Source organism: Leptodactylus fuscus, chromosome 1 (genome assembly GCF_031893055.1).
Source record: "Leptodactylus fuscus isolate aLepFus1 chromosome 1, aLepFus1.hap2, whole genome shotgun sequence".
NCBI lineage: Eukaryota > Metazoa > Chordata > Amphibia > Anura > Leptodactylidae > Leptodactylus > Leptodactylus fuscus.
Genome location: NC_134265.1, coordinates 120,312,858 through 120,329,010, shown reverse-complemented (window position 1 = coordinate 120,329,010; position 16,153 = coordinate 120,312,858). Strand labels below are relative to the sequence as shown.

At 39.8% G+C, this 16,153-nt stretch overlaps 1 protein-coding gene across 1 annotated transcript in view; it reads left to right on the top strand.

Annotated features, from left to right (window-relative positions):
• Positions 1 to 16,153, top strand: part of MYO18B (myosin XVIIIB) — a 456,489-nt gene that overhangs the window by 137,435 nt on the left and 302,901 nt on the right. The window contains exon 14 of the mRNA XM_075276574.1: positions 13,591 to 13,761. Coding sequence (XP_075132675.1) covers positions 13,591 to 13,761 — 171 coding nt within the window. The remainder of the gene's footprint in view (positions 1 to 13,590; positions 13,762 to 16,153) is intronic.

Below are 16,153 nucleotides of genomic sequence, written 5' to 3'. Positions count from 1 at the left end.
TCTAATCAATAACTTTGATCAGTTAGCTTTATGACCTCACTTTTTGCTGTATAAAGCAGAGTTGTTGAATTTTGCAAAGTTTTCAATTATACCTAAACACTCCAAGGTAAAATTCTTGCTTGCAATACATTTCATATTCAAACTGCTTTTCTTAATGTAAAATATTTAAAGGGCAGTTGAGTTTACATGAAAGTTAGAATATGTGCAGAGTCTTGCTGGACAGTCTGTTATATGAATGCATTCACACATGACTTCCTGTCAGTTTTTCTACATCATAGCTGCAACACATTTTACATTTTTCTCCCAGGCTGGGGCATGTACAATAAGGAGCAGTCTCACCCCTCCCCCATCTATTTCTGCTACTGTTACTGGTTATACATGTAATTCTGCCAGGAGTAACTGTAAAACAGTAAACAAATAGCCAAGAAATGCCAAATGAGCGTGTAATTAGAGATCCAGTTATAATGAACTGCAAATACAGTGCAAATAAATGCAGGCATGATGCAGGTAAAATTATCCCTGACACAGGAAAAAGAGCAATCTATATGCACAGTCAGGAAATCTGCTTGCTGTATGTGAATAATATCCTGTTAGCAAGAAGGGAGACGCCACGGGGCCCCATGGGACGTAAACGCCACGATTTGCCCACAGCGGAGACACTGCGGGAAAAATGGCAGCGTTTTACAGTGCAAACAAAGGGGATGGGATTCATGCGAATCCCATGCCCACTTTGCGGAAAAAAAAGCAGTGCGGACATGCTGCAATTTTCAAAACTGTTGCGGTTTTCAAAATAGCAGCATGTCAATTATATCTACGGAAACGCCGGTGGCTTTCCCATAGATAGAATTGTAACAGAAAGTCAGCGGAGGAAAACTCAGCAAACTTTCTGTTGAAAGCGCTGCGGAAAGAACCGTGGGAACTTTGCCTTAGAAAGGTTTTTTAGGCAGAAAGTTGTCTGATAATGTTTGAAATCCTAGTGATCATTTAAAGGGGTTGTCCAAGCTATTTTTTTTTAATTGGGCTCGGCGAAGGACACTGGACATCACTACCTGTGACATCCCCAGGTCACTTCCTTAGGCCATTCATTGGCCTCAGATATCACATGACAGCTGAGGCCAATTGATGACCTCAGCAGAAGGGACACGGGACGTGACAGTCGGTGTGAAATTCCACACTGGGAGTAGCATTGGGGACAGGTGAGTATGTTGTTTTTTATTCACCTCCCCTGGCCTAATTAAAAATGTAATTTTTTACAACTTCTTTAACTGTTTTGTCTACAAAAACCAATACTGCGCAGAAGTACAGAGCATTCTTTTACATTTTGCAAGAAAAGATATAACAAAAACTGGCAACCTCATAACAACTTTTATTTCCTGGTAGGGAAATGCTGTTTCAGTGAAGCCATTTCATGGGTTAGAGTTTGTAGAAAATTTGTAGCGCTTGCAAAATTTAAGCAGTGCAAAAAATAGAAGAGTGTGCAGAAAGGAAAAATATCTTTAACCTCTTACATATCCTGGAGGGCCAAGGGGATCAAGACCAGTCTTTCATAGTGTTCAAGTAATACACCAACCAAACTCACTGCAATAGAGAATGCAGTACAATACTGCTGAAGGTGGTCTTGGTAGAGTGATGACCAGGAATCTATCACTGTATGTGTATAATCCATGTACAGTGATATCACTGTGTGTCTATGTATTTTCCCTTCTACTGTGTCATCATTGTGTGTTTGTGTATTATCCCTGTACTGTGACTTTGTTTGTATATTATCAGTGCAATGTGATATCACTTTGTATTTGTATATTATCGTTATACTGTGACTTCATTCTGTGTTTGTGTATTATCCCTGTACTGTGACATCACTGTATGTGTATTATCCCTGTACTGTGACATCATTCTGTGTTTTTTTTATTACCCCTGCACTGTGATGTCACTGTATTTTGTGTTTTATCCCCTGTACTGAGATATCACTGTGTATTATTCCTGTACTGTGACATCACTGTGTGTTTATATTACAACTGTACTGCACCTTGGGCATTACTTCTGTGTATTAGACAAAGAAATATGTCACAAAGTCTAATTATACAAAGAATTTTTATGTTCTAAATTTGCTGCTGAAGGTGGTCATGGTGCAGTGATGACCAGGAATCCATGTTCAGAAAGAAGACGATGTGTTCCTGAAGTTTCATGCATCAGTTTAATGTCCCTCTATTTGTTCAGGAACAGACCTGACCTAGCCCTTTCTGCTCGCCATCCAGTTTTTAGCTTCCAGCATCCATGGCAAAGAGCTGATTTAATTTGGGAAAGCAGCTTCCAGATGGACTATTGTCCATGTAATACAAGGACAGCTTGACTTCACCTTAACAGGACCTGCCTTTACAAAGGGGGCCTTTGAGTGGGTGACCCCTTCTCTATGATATCCAGGTGCCCAAAAAGTGCATAATATGTAAAATATCAATGGTACCACACTCTCAGGAGATGTGGTACTAGTATGGTAGAGTTCTTCAAGCCAATGCAAGAGAAAAAACCACAGCATACACTGTTTAACAATGCAAACTATTGTTCTGATTTCTTGAACAATTCACATATATTGTGTAAGGCATATATCATGTAATGTTCCATAGGATGTAAGCATAGCCATCATCCACCATATGGGAGATAATTCAAGAAGGCAGTATCCATATCAATATGCAACTTTCGGTCCAATGACCATTTTCTAGAAAAATTTGTTTGTAGTTGAAAGAGCATGATGGAGGGCTTTACACAATATATAGGAATTAAATAAATTGGACTCATAATTTCCATCACTTTGGAGTGTGGGCTGTAGTTTCTCCTCTTGGCTAATAGTGCAAACAGACCGGTTGTTTTCATGAGACAAGTCCTTTAAAGTATAGGTTTACAGTCTTTAAAAATAATCCTTGTTATTTCTATACCATATTTGGTAAAACATTCAGATCTATACTGAATGTGTTTCTTTCCTTTTTATCTATTATTTACCAATTACTTACTTTGTGGTGACTCTGCATCACTGAAAATGCATAGAAAATGCACTTAAGCCAGTTTTTGTCTCCATGGAACTAATAATCTAATTTCTGCTTTTCAAGCATGCAAACATATCCTCAGGCCAATTTCATAGGAAACTGATTGCCCTTAGGATATTTTTGGAGAGAGGGAGAAAACATGTGCAAACACTATGCAGTGCACATTCATGCATTGTCCTCTATAGATTCATTCCCATTGCCCCAGTGCTGAACTATTATTACCCAAACTATCCATATTTACTGTACAAAAAGGATTTCTTGTCTCCAGACAATGACATGAAGCTGTTCAATAATTGAGCTCATCAGTTTGGATTGGATTAGAGTTTCCTTCATATTGCCTGGGCTCAGTGTCTGTTTAATTGATTGAATATTTCATGGCTTGCTTGGTCTATATTAAATTATTTTGACTATGGCTCCCTGTGTCCATTAGAATTTCAGGCAGGTTTTTCTATATTTTTTTTTTACCTTTCAGTGTGTTCTAGACCTGTAGCGCGTACATTAGATGTGAGTCGGAGTGCTTTTAATTAGTAAAAAATGTAGTCGCACTAGTTTATAATTCAAGGTACATGAACGTACATCATCTCTTGGGGTTTCAAATGCACAGGACTTCTACAAGGTTTACCTCATAGTAATTGTTTGCTTTTTAGTATGTTTGCTGTCAGGCTGATGATTTCCAAGCACTTGAAGCCTCCTATTTTATATTAAATAAGGTGATTTAAGGTCAATAGTGAAAAAAAACATGTCCAGCAATCAGCGCCGCACCTCCCATGAGGCGACCTGAAGCGACCGCTTCAGGCGGCGCTATGCCAGGGCCCCGGGAAGGGCGGCATTTTTGCTGACCTAAGCCAGTCCAGGACAAGCTGTCCTGGACTGGCTTAGGGTCACCGTCAGGGGTGAGCCTGCTCCTTTCGCCGCCCGAGGCTAACTGCAGAAAGCTGCCCCCCCCCTGCCGGGAGGAGGGGGCGGATAGGGGGCGTGGCCGGGCGGATCGGGGGCGTGGCCGAGTGAAGGCTTAGCCCCGTTTGCCGGCAGAGAGTAGGCCCGGAGACTGCCTGCTCTCTGCCTGAGCGTGAGGGGAGGCTGCTGGAGCAGCGCTGCTCCAGTGGCCTCCCCAAACCACCGCTCGGTGATAAGCCAGTCCAGGACAGCTTGTCCTGGACTGGCTTCACTTAGCAAAAATGCCGCCCTCCCTGAGGCCCTGGCATAGTGCCGCCTGAAGCGCTCGCTTCAGGTCGTCTCATGGGAGGTGCGGCACTGGTCACCGTCACTGAGCAGTGGATTGGGGAGGCCACTGGAGCAGCGCTGCTCTAGCGGCCGCCCCTCACGCTCAGGCAGAGAGCATGTCCTCTCCCTGCCTGCTCTCTGCCTGTTAAGACGCTCGCTCCGCTCGGCCCCGCCCCCTCATCTCAGCCCCACCCCCTTCCACTCGGCCCCTCCCCCCCTCCGGCTTTATGACATCTGCCTCAGGCGGCAGAAACAAATGGTTCACCCCTGCCAGCAATAGAAGGTTTAGCTCAGTGCTTATAAAACTGTGAGTCACAGTGTGTCAGGGAGTTGCAGATGGAGATGCAGTGTGGCAGCACAGTGTCTTAGTGGTTAGCACTGCAGCGCTGGAGTCCTGGGTTTGAATCCTTCCAAAGACAATATCTGCAAGGAGTTTGTATGTTCTATGTTGTATGTGTTTGTGTGGGTTTTTTGCTACACTCCAAAGAAATGCTGATAGGAAATGTAGATTGTGAGCCCTATATGGGATAGTCAGAAAGAAAGAACACTAAGCAGCCAAATAATGCAGATATGTGAAAAAAATTCCAGAGCACAAGTGTGTTGTACATACAGAACCAAGACCAGTTGGCCTCTCACCTATACTGGTTGTGAGATTGTCACAACCATATATAGAGCATATATGAGACCCAGGCAGAGAAGGCAGCAGAAACCACTAACCATACAGGAAACCGTGAACACGAACAGAAGCAACAAAGTACCAGGGAATGTTAGGGTTGCACACTTGGGTCAAGAAGGATGGGCGAGCATTGAAAGTACTGTATACTATATTGGATAACGGCACTAGGTACCTAGTGCTGTTAACTAATAAAGTATACAGTACTCTCACTGCTATATGGGACAGTGACTGACAAGGTATGTAAAGCGCTGCGGAATATGATGGAGCTATACAAGTAAGCATAAAATAAAAGTTAAAAGTAGCCAAACTTATAACAGGAAAGTCATTCCATCCAGCGAATTTCATCAGGCCAATTATTTTATGTGTATGGGAGTGGTCCAACACTACCCCATCAGATGGTGCTAGGGAAAAAGGATCAAATGGGAGCAGAGCTATAGGACCACTACATAGTGAATGGTGCTGTTGGCTTTCAGCTTTGTACACTGTGATGAGAACAGCTGATTGGTGACGGTGCCAGGTGTTGTATTACTACAAATCTATGTTGATAAGTTATCCTAAGGCTGAGGCCCCACGTTGCAGAAACACAGCTTTTTTTGTTGCAGATTTTGTTGTGGCTTTTTGAGCCAAAGCCAAGAATGGCTACAAAAGGAATGGAGAATTTATAGGAAGTTCTTATACTTCTACCTTTTGCTCAATCCACTCCTGGCTTTGGCTCAAAAAAACGCAGAAAAATCTGCAACAAGAAAACCTGAGTTTCTGCAACGTGGGGCCTTAGCCTAAGGGTAGGCCATCCATATGTAGTTTTGGACGACCCATTGGTCTGAAACAGTGCTCAGCTAATTAAAACCTAGCTTTAAAAACTGTAGAACGACATGAAATATCTTATTCATAAAGATCATAGTTTCATATATTGCTTTCTCTGCTACTAAATCACACTACCTGTTAATAAGGCTAAAAGGAGTTTTATATACTAGAAGCATCAATAAATTATAGACATCTGTCTGCTGTTTTTGACAAGCATTGTAACAAGAAGCCTTGTCAATTAATCCCATTAAAAGCCCTTTTAACTTCTTAAAATAGCAGCACAGATTTGAGTTTACTAGCACAATCCATTTCATTAAAATATATTGATTGTAGTTACACATTTCTCTTTGTTGTTAAATCCAGCCTGTTGCAGCGTCTGCCTCTCTGAGACTTTTGACAAATCTGTCTTTAAGAAAAGGGAACATAAACATACTGGGATCATAGGTCAACAGTGAATGCAAAAAAATACAAAGCAATGTGCTATGTTATATAATATTATTTTTAATAGACTGAATATACTAATAAACTGAAAATGCAGGAAAATCTCTCTCTACAAGGTATCAAGCCATGGTATGCAAAGACTGTACATTGAGCCAAAGTTACACTACAAGCTGTACAACAAATGGGGACATACAGATTTTGCCTCTTTGGGGAGACATTGTGGCACCCACTTTCCAGAAAACATCAGACCGAGGTAGATTCAGTGACTTAGAAGAAAATACACAATTAAAGTGGGGGTATAATATGATACAGTGCAATAAGTCATCAGCATATTAATAAAATCTGTGTCATAAAATGCATGATAAGATGCACAAAGTATAAGTAAATATGCAAAACAGTTGCATAGGTCAGTCTTTGATAAGGAAATAAACTAGGTGTAAGCCGATGGCTGGTCAGGTAATGGAGGAGGTGTACATCTCACCCAGACTACTACGGTGGGCGAGATGAGAAACCTCCAGAAGGAATGTTTGTTCTCAGCAGACAACTTTCGTCTGCTGAGTGTTTTGGTAAATGCTTAGTATTGAGCTGAATTTTTAGGAATGGCAGGTAGGTTGGTAGTGGGACCTGTCATTCCACCCCCCTCCAGTCCACACTTTGGGGCTGTTCCGGCAGCGACTCAGCTGCAGAGAGTCTCCTCGTCAAGGGAGCTTAAGAAGCCAGCTCCAGCAGCAGACTTTGGGCAGAGGTTGGCTGGAGTGTCAAACAGAGAGGTCGTATTTTTGGAGCTGTGTCCTGAATTATTCAACTGGCTTTTGATTTCTGTTATTCTAGGTGAGGTAACCTATTCTATGTTTAGTTAGAGCCTAGCCGGGCAGGTATTCATTTTTGTATTGTTTCCTTTTGTTGCTGCACTACCTTTTTGAGTAAAAATGAACTCTACCTTTGTTTTGGACTAAAGAAACTGGACTTTTGTGTCTATGCCACCCCTCCTAGCAACCCCAGACCCTGACAATATTCTGGAAGGCAGTGACTCCTATCACCTGAAAATAAAACATAGGATTACCTTTACTCAAATGCTTTGTCAAATGAGGGTAGGTTCACATCTGCGCCCGAGCATGCTATAGCCAATCCAGTTGAGTTTCCGTCTTCTCCCCCAAGAAACTGGACAGGGGACGAAAAACCGGCAGTCACTTTTCAAACCCATTCAAGTGAATGGGTTTGAAAATGAGCGCCCATGAGCGTTTTGTACCTGTTCGTGGCGAAACCGTTTTTTTTTTTTTTTTTTAACCAGACACAAAGTCCTGCATGTCCAACTTTTTGTCTGGTTAAAAAAAGAGAGAGCTGGCATATGCATCCTACGGGCGAGGGGAGACAGCATTAGAGTTATTGTCTTATTGGTGGCTAGGTGTGTGAGTTATCCATTTTGTGCTGGTCCTCAGCTGTCTAATGTGACCAGTAATAAGACTTTCTAGCTTACACAGCATCCAATATGTGGACGGGAAGTCAATTTCTCTATTTATTCCTGAGACTCACATAGTGGCATTTTTTGTCAGAATGAATAAATAAAGTAACTTCGTGTCCACACATAACATTGGTTACATAACAGAAATGTCACAAATGCAGCCTCCAGTAACATTACCTTCACTATAGTTTACAGTCTGTGTGTGTTTCTAACAGAATAGAAGCATAAACCAATTTATACATTATTTTTTTGTAGGACTGCTACAGTCTCAATCTATGGGTGCATATATGTATGTATATATCTAAATGCACATTTACTGTATATATAGCAGGCAGCTAATATTGTGCAACCATACTTTTTGCCTTCAGATTGTTCAAGGTAGATCCATTTTGGAGGTATAGTAACTGTGAAGGGTATAAAGTTCTGTATCACTACCAATGATAGTGTCTATTATATAGTACTTAATAACTATGGGAGCTTATCAAAGACCTATCGTACAGTGTGCATTATAAATGTCAACCCTAAAGCTCAGAAGTCCAGAAATCTTTGGCTGTGTATTCCTGCGTAGACAATAACAATACTTTATTTGCTCTTGCTGCTTTTACTACCATGTCATCGAGCTAGAATACTGAAAGGCAGGCTATGAAAGTATTCTCATATAAGAGAAAATCTCTGAAGCAAGAGCTTCGTTTTTCCTTTTTCCCCATAAATTGTCTTGACCTGATATATAAATTTCTCCCCATATCTGTCTTTTTCATTAAAGTCATCATTTACTAGTGGAATGGAGGCATCAAGTAAGAAAGGGACATTTCCTGACCTATATCAGTCTGTGCCCTTATATTATATTTTCAATTGATTTCTCTGCAGCCTTTAATATTGCAAAATGTCTCACAGGCTTTCAGCATCAAGCAGACAAGAGGATGGTTAGTGAACATGTCTGTGAAGATCTCTTTTCTGAATCGTATATTCCTCCTGCCATGCACCATTATCAGAAATAAGCTGCTGTCTTCTAAGTGACAAGATAAACAATGGTGCCAAGGCATCATGGTGCCATGGTAAATGTGTTTCCATTCACTTATGCAGGTGCTAGGAGGGGGATCAACAAGCACAAAATAGATAACTTCTCTGATATTGCAAAAGAAAAAAAAATCCTACTTTTAAATTTTTAAATATTTTCAATTTCTACTAAAATTTTCATGAGTTTTCATTCTTTTTATTTTGTTGGACCTGCATGACTTGGATTTTCTTACTTGAAATAATGGGGCTAGTACATGACAGTCGTATTTCATTGCTCAACTCTCAGGAGCAGATAGCAGTCAGAGCATGTCCAAAGCTTGTTCCAGGCATTAGGAAGGATGCCACTGATCTTTACGGCACTTCTGGGTAAAATTAGTAATAGCAAAATGGGCTAGAGCTGACAAAAACGAAGCGATTATCTAGAAGTACAGTAGACCGCCACTGCTCATCCTTTTCCTATATATATAATATAACATCAATATCTTTATGTGCCAGCTATGGTAAAGCATAAGAGCTGAGATAACAATAGACTACAGCATTATGAAAATATGTAGCATGGTAGCTAAGGGGTTAGCACTATGGGTTTGCTGCACTGGATTCTAGGTTTGACTCTGACCAAGGACATCATCTGCAATGATTTATTATCTCTCCTCCCATATATTCCATCCAGCAAAAAAAAACAAAAACCAAAAATACAAACGAATATCCACAAAGTGTTTTTCTTTCCTGATCCATCAATAAAACTGAAACAAAATATGTGATATAATAGCAACCTTATTGCTACAGTCCTGGTCATAAGTGACTGTTTACCAAACTATCCTGGGGCTCCATAGTAATTTGGCAAAAAAACAAAAAACAAATCCAAAACATTTGTTTCTGCAACTGCTGGAAAATAAACTAGAAGTATTGTAAACTTGATCCTAATCCTTTGTAGTAGGGAATGTGATGATCTGTACACAGGTTTGCAGCTAGCAGCAAAATTTCCACCAAAATTGTTGTGTTCAGGATCCATTTATTGCAAGTGGGTAGAATACAGTGTAGGACATGCCCCATAAGGCTTCATGCACATGACTAACTAATATGTGGTCAAAGGGTTAATCAATTTGTCAAAAATTGGTTAATATAGTAGGGATGTTCGTTGCAACTAATCCTTTATTAAATATAATAAAACCCAAAACATAAACCTGTGTTCTTCATGTGAAAAAACACATCCTACAAAAACCTAAACTCCTCCTCCTAATACCGCAGGCAGTAAATACAGTGTAGGATACCATATAAATGACAAAATATCCTATCTACTGTGGTATGGAGGTAGTGGTTGAAAAGGTGCCCTCTGTATAAATAAAACGGTGGCACCAGACTGATATCGCAGACTAGCTTAAGAGAATGTGTGTTTTTGAGTACTATACAAAGGGTGGATATCTCACTCCACCTCAAGGTCCCGCTATATATACAGCTCCAGAATTAGCCAGATAAATATCCTATATAGCTGTATTACAGGTTCTCTAATCCACTCATACATGATGAAAGATAAAATATAAGGGGTCATGTGCTAATGGGACTAGAGACTAAATAAACTATGTGCAGGAAGAAAAACCCACAATAGCACCCTTTATATACCACTCAAAAAACACATTCACTGAAGCGAGTTGGCGATATCAGTCTGGTGCCACCGTTTTATTTATAGAGGGGCAACATGGTGGCTCTGTGGTTAGTGCTGCAGCCTTGCAGCGCTGGAGTCCTGGGCTGAAATCCTGCCAAGGACAACATCATCAAGGAGTTTGTATGTTCTCCCCATGTTTGCGTGGATTTCCTCCCACATTCCAAAGACATAGTGATAGGAAAAAATGTATGTTGTGAGCCCTATGTGGGGCTAACAATCTACATTAAAAAAAAAAAAAAAAAAAAAAAAAAAAAAAGAATTAAAACCCCCTCAGGCTGCACACTTGGCCTTTCTTAGAAGAAACATTACAACCAGTATAAACCTAACAACTGACTATCACAAAATCAGCACCAATTTTGGGATTATGAGGAAATACACACATTTTATACATACTAAAAAGTTTCCTGAAGTCAGGCCATGTATTTGTCTTGAGATTTTTGCAAGGAGCATTGTCTCATGAAATGTGCCCAGTTTAGTTTTGAGGTGGTCATTTCTCTAACGTTCACATGGAAATTTGTTTAGTAAACGGGAAGGTTTTTTTCCTTTTCATTGTCATGTTTTATCAAAAGTGAGTGCTTTATTGAATCTGTAGCATTCCCTTCAGGGTATTAATCATTTACTCATTAACCTCTCACCTATATTGTCTTCCCTTCAGAGTAATAGACTAGCGTTTTAGCACTGTGTTCCCAAATCACTCTGCAATTTTCCTTCATTAACTCCCTTTTTGTAGCAACTGGGGCGGAAGTGCGAAGTCTTTTTGTTTGTGATTTCTCAGGTCCGTTAATTAATGAGTGTGAATTTAACACATTCTGCTGCCGTGTACAGTGTCGCATTAGCATGAACTCATGTCCCTTCTGAGATGAACGAGTCTCACAAGGACCATCTCATTTTCAAGGCCCGATGAATAGCTCTGCCTCGCAATACTGATGATGGTCTACATTTATAAACTTTAATCTCATTATTTGTGTTTTTTGTGCATCAAAAAATACACAAAAAAAGGAACAAAAGCTGAGATTTACGGATATAGTACATAGGATCAGAACAGCTAGTATTTATACAGAGCAAGGGCTTGTACAATTATAAGAGCAGCCAATCTGCATTGCAGAATCCACCATGGCACAATAGTTAACACTATAGTAACACTGTAACAGCAAGCATATTAATACTATAACTTCAAAGTCAGTACAAAGAACTGGCACGTAATGTAATTCCTTGAAGAAGTGTAAATAGGACCAGGGGGCATTCCTTATAGGTGAAGGAAAGGTTGTCTATACATCTGTATAGGAAGGAGTTCTTTACAGTTAGAGCAGTAACACCATGGAATACCCAACCCCAAGAGGTAGTAATGGCAGATAACATATCGGCATTAAGGGCGGCTACATCCTTATTAAATAACAAATAAAATTGGGGGTTATAATTAATCGAACTACAATGTACAGGAACTTACTCTTCTGCTAGATCAATGCTGTATGGTTATAGGTTGAAATTTATGGAACTGTGTATTTTTAACTTTATTGACTATATTACTACATAATGCCATACTGATATATTGAATCTTAAAAACCAATCTTGAGTTCAGTTAGCGTATTGTGATTTCTCGTGCTATATTTCTAAGTACTGAGAATAGCACGTGTAAAGCATAGGAAAACCATAATTAATTAATTAATTAATTAATTCGTTTACATCAGGGGTGCTCACACTTTTTCAGCATGTGAGTTACTTCCTAAACTGATTAAGGCAAAAGATCTACTACCCACTTCTTGTGGGCGGGGCCGTGGCGGGCATGTGGGCGGGGCCGGGATGGGCCTGTGGGCGAGACAGGGCGTGTCTGTGGGCAGGGCCGGCTTGTGGCATTCTGTGGCCGCCCACGGATCCCCGGTGTCTGCTTTTTCACAGCGCAGGCTGAGAGTTATCTCTGGACACTGGCAGGCTGGGGCTGCGGCAGCCTTCATCCCTAAGAGCGGGGAGCATGTCATCCCCCCAGAGCTGCTGCTGCCCGGCCTGCAAATGTCCGGAGTGCTTGTTCACAGCGCAGGCTGAGAGTAAACTCTCAGCCTGCACTGTGAACAAGCAGACACCGGGGATCCCTGGATCCCGCGATCGACCCATATGTCCTTCGCGATCGACCGGTAGATCGCGATCGACGTATTGGGCACCCCTGGTTTACATCAATACTGTAGGTGAAGGGAACAAACTTTGCCATATACTTCACCAAAGAAAAGAGCCTGTGTCTCTAAGTATAATCTCTGTCATTTTATTATGTACTCTGTACACAAATGGTCTTAATCGGGCTCTATGGAGAAGACGGGGGGGGGGGGGGGGAGAGAAGGAAAGAAACAGAAATATAAGGTTTTATACATTTTTAAAGTACTAAATGAATCCTTTCTGTCAGGAGAAGGCTGGATAGTAATTTCTGATTACCGGACTATGTTGTACAAAAGAACTGTCTCTGTATAGTGCAGATGTCTCTCTGTTTGATGAGCTCTCCTTTCTCCCCTTCCCATTTTCAGACTTTATTGTATACATTTGATCAGTGGCAAAAGGCAAAAAATAAGTAAAGTAACAGGCAATTTTTTTTATAGAAATTACAAAGTCTATCTTCACCTGAACTATGAATTTATGAAAAAAAATAAATAAATAAATTTACACTTTAACAAAAAACAGTGTAAGGTTGAAGTTATCTCACTAGCCAAATGGGACCAGATAACATATTATGGACACTGGAACATGCACATAGATCATCCATCTCTGCTGTGATTTATGGGTTAATCCACCTTCTCGGTTACTTGTAATGAAAAGAATGAATATAATACAACATTGAGGGATACATTATAGATAATATGTATCTGCTAAAGAACATTTTGCCAAGTTTACCTTGAAATTCTCTCTTTTTCTGTACTTCAGCACCAAGGACAGCGACAAAGACTTTAGTTAAAGGAATATTATAGCGAAACACAACTTGTATGTAGGAAATATGTTTCTCATTACAGTCTTTGTTTTACAGAACACAAGAAACATACATTAGTAGACACAAGCTATGCTTCTTTCAGTGATAAGTTAGGGTAATATATGCATTGTTCATTGTTGGTATTTCATCTCTTTCTATGCAAGCAGGCACAGTTTATTTATAGTAATATATATTTAAGAAAAATACATTTTCCTATAAAACATTTGAATTGTAACATAAAATTTCTTTCTTAATTTGCCATAATGCAAATTGTAAAATGTATATTGGTATGAAACATGAACAAGTGTTTTCTTTCAGTTGGCAGGAAGCAGTTTATGCGGTTTGAGTGGGCAAATAAGTCTGCGAGTGTCTTGGGTTGTGATTGTGAGGAGCTGTCAACGGCCGTCTTCAAACACCATCTCAAGCAGATCATTGAACAAGTGACACAGGGAACAAGAGGGGGTAACCAAGAAGAAGATGCAAAGACAGGTATGGTAACCAAATAATGTGCTTTTTTGATTTGATATTTTTTGACAGATAGTAATTTACAATCGATGGTATAGCCATAGCATCTTTCCTACATACTCAGCCCTAACCTTAAAGGAGTTGTCCAGGCGTATATTTTTTAATGGCCTATATATATGATCAATAGGAGACTGACACCAGGACCCAGGACGATCATCTGTACAGAGCCACAGTGAAGGCACAGGGCTACTATACAGCAGATGGAGCTTTCTGCTTCCAGCGCCATATTATTGACAAGATGGGCGCCAGGAGCAGCTCTGTACAGCTGAGCAGTCTGGGGGCTTGATGTCAGCCCTTTATCAATTAGATATTTTTGGCCTACCTGAAGATAATAAAATAAAAAAGCCCGGGCAACCCCTTTAAGATTCAAGTAGTGACGCAATTGTTTATACTGTAGATATAACAGGACAATGACCTGTATTCATTAATGATTTGGATGATTAATGTACACACCCACAAATATTAACACCCAGTTGTCAATTTATTCCATTTATTCATACATTTCTAGGAGGAAATACAATGGAATGGCAGAAGACACAGTTATAAGAAAAATGAGCAAGCATTTTGTACTTAGTAAAATAGATATTTTAGGGTTTAGAGGTCCTCTTTAAAGGGGCATTCCCATCTCCAAGATAATAGTATAGCTTAAGGAAGTGTTTTACTTAATTCATTGGTTTAACTAAATTACTCCATGTCAGATACAGCTAAATATGTCACCTCAGTGTTTTCAGCTTGTTGCCTAGTTTCCAGACCATTTGTATTATCTAGCTGCAGTTTTCAGGCTGTAGACATCAGTCCATGTATCTCTTCACTGTGATTGCCTGTTAATGGAGCCGTCTGTCAACTCTGCAAAGTGCTCTCAGCTGCTGAGCCCTGAAGAGGGCTAAAATAACTCCTTCATCAGTGTCTTTCTTATTTCTATATGTTAATCCAGAGATAACACTTCAAAGTTTAGTTTTGAAAGCAAGTTGTCATGAACTGTCCATTACACAGGCAAAGCCCACCAACAAATTTGTCAATGAAACCAAGAAGCAAAGGGGAGAGGACACAAGAGAGAAGGTGAAAAGGGTTGTACCAACTTTTGAAGTTATACCCTATTGATAAGATATGGGGATAACTTCATAATCATAGAGGTCTGACTGCTGAGACCCCAAAGATCTTGAGACAGGGTCCTGTGGGAGTGTTGAAGATAGCCAAGTACATTCAGAATCATATGATATGTCATTCTGGTGGAAGTTCTGTTTAGGTCATGGTGGCCAGCAGTGCATGACTCAAATGTAATAAACACATACACAGTGATTGTTTCATAGTGACTACGGACCTTTACTATATCATGTCTATGTATTATACAGTAGATAACACTATGTAAATGGGATGTTCCTAAGTATGATATGACATATAGTGCTATGAGTTATTATTTAGTTAGTAAAGAGTTAGATCAGAATTACAGTCAATCACCTATGCCAGGCATGGTTAATGTTAGTCAAATGAAGTTTACAAAGGTTATTGAATACTTGCTTATGAAGTGCCCTTAAGTATATCTCATATTGACTTGGTTGTATATTGCATCTCAGTCCCATTCGCTGCAATGGAGCGACATAACCCATTGCCAGGTATGGTATTGTTTATAAAAGAAAGAAGCCATATTTTTTTGTTTTGTTTTTCCAACCCATTTATGAAATTATCACATATCAACAGCTTTATAGGTTTTCTTCAAGTGGTCGATTGGTACAATATTGCACCAATCTTCAATGCAAGGGACCGGATAAGGTTCTCTATCAGCAAATACCAGTAGGTTTACCTCAATAATACAACAGGTGTCCTTTGAGTTGTATCAAAGTGTTATCTGAACACACTAAACTTATCAACTATAAAGACATTCATACCAAATTGGTCTGTAAAATGCACTTAGAAAAGCAACTTAAACATGTGAACAAAACAAAGCTTTTAAAGCCAAACACTTACCTTTTATGTAAAGCTATCTCTCTTGTACTATAATGATTGAATTTGATCAGGGTTTCCTTTGGGATCTTAGCTAATTTGTTCCGTCTTAACCTTTATCAGCAGTCATCTATCCTGTGGAGAAACTGCAACATCACATGTACACTATCTTTCCTTCTTAAAGGGTATTGTACTATGCTGTTAAGTTAATTTGTAAGCATTCATTCTACTGTATGTACTTATGGTTATGTTTTTCAATCTATCATGTTCAAATGAACATTTCCTAACAGTATAAATAACAGTAGGGTAATGGAAGTTTCATAAATAGGAGTTCCTTATAAGGAGTCTACAAACTCCCAAAAGCATGTTCAACTGTCATCGCCATGTTATAGATCACATTCTAGTGATACACAAT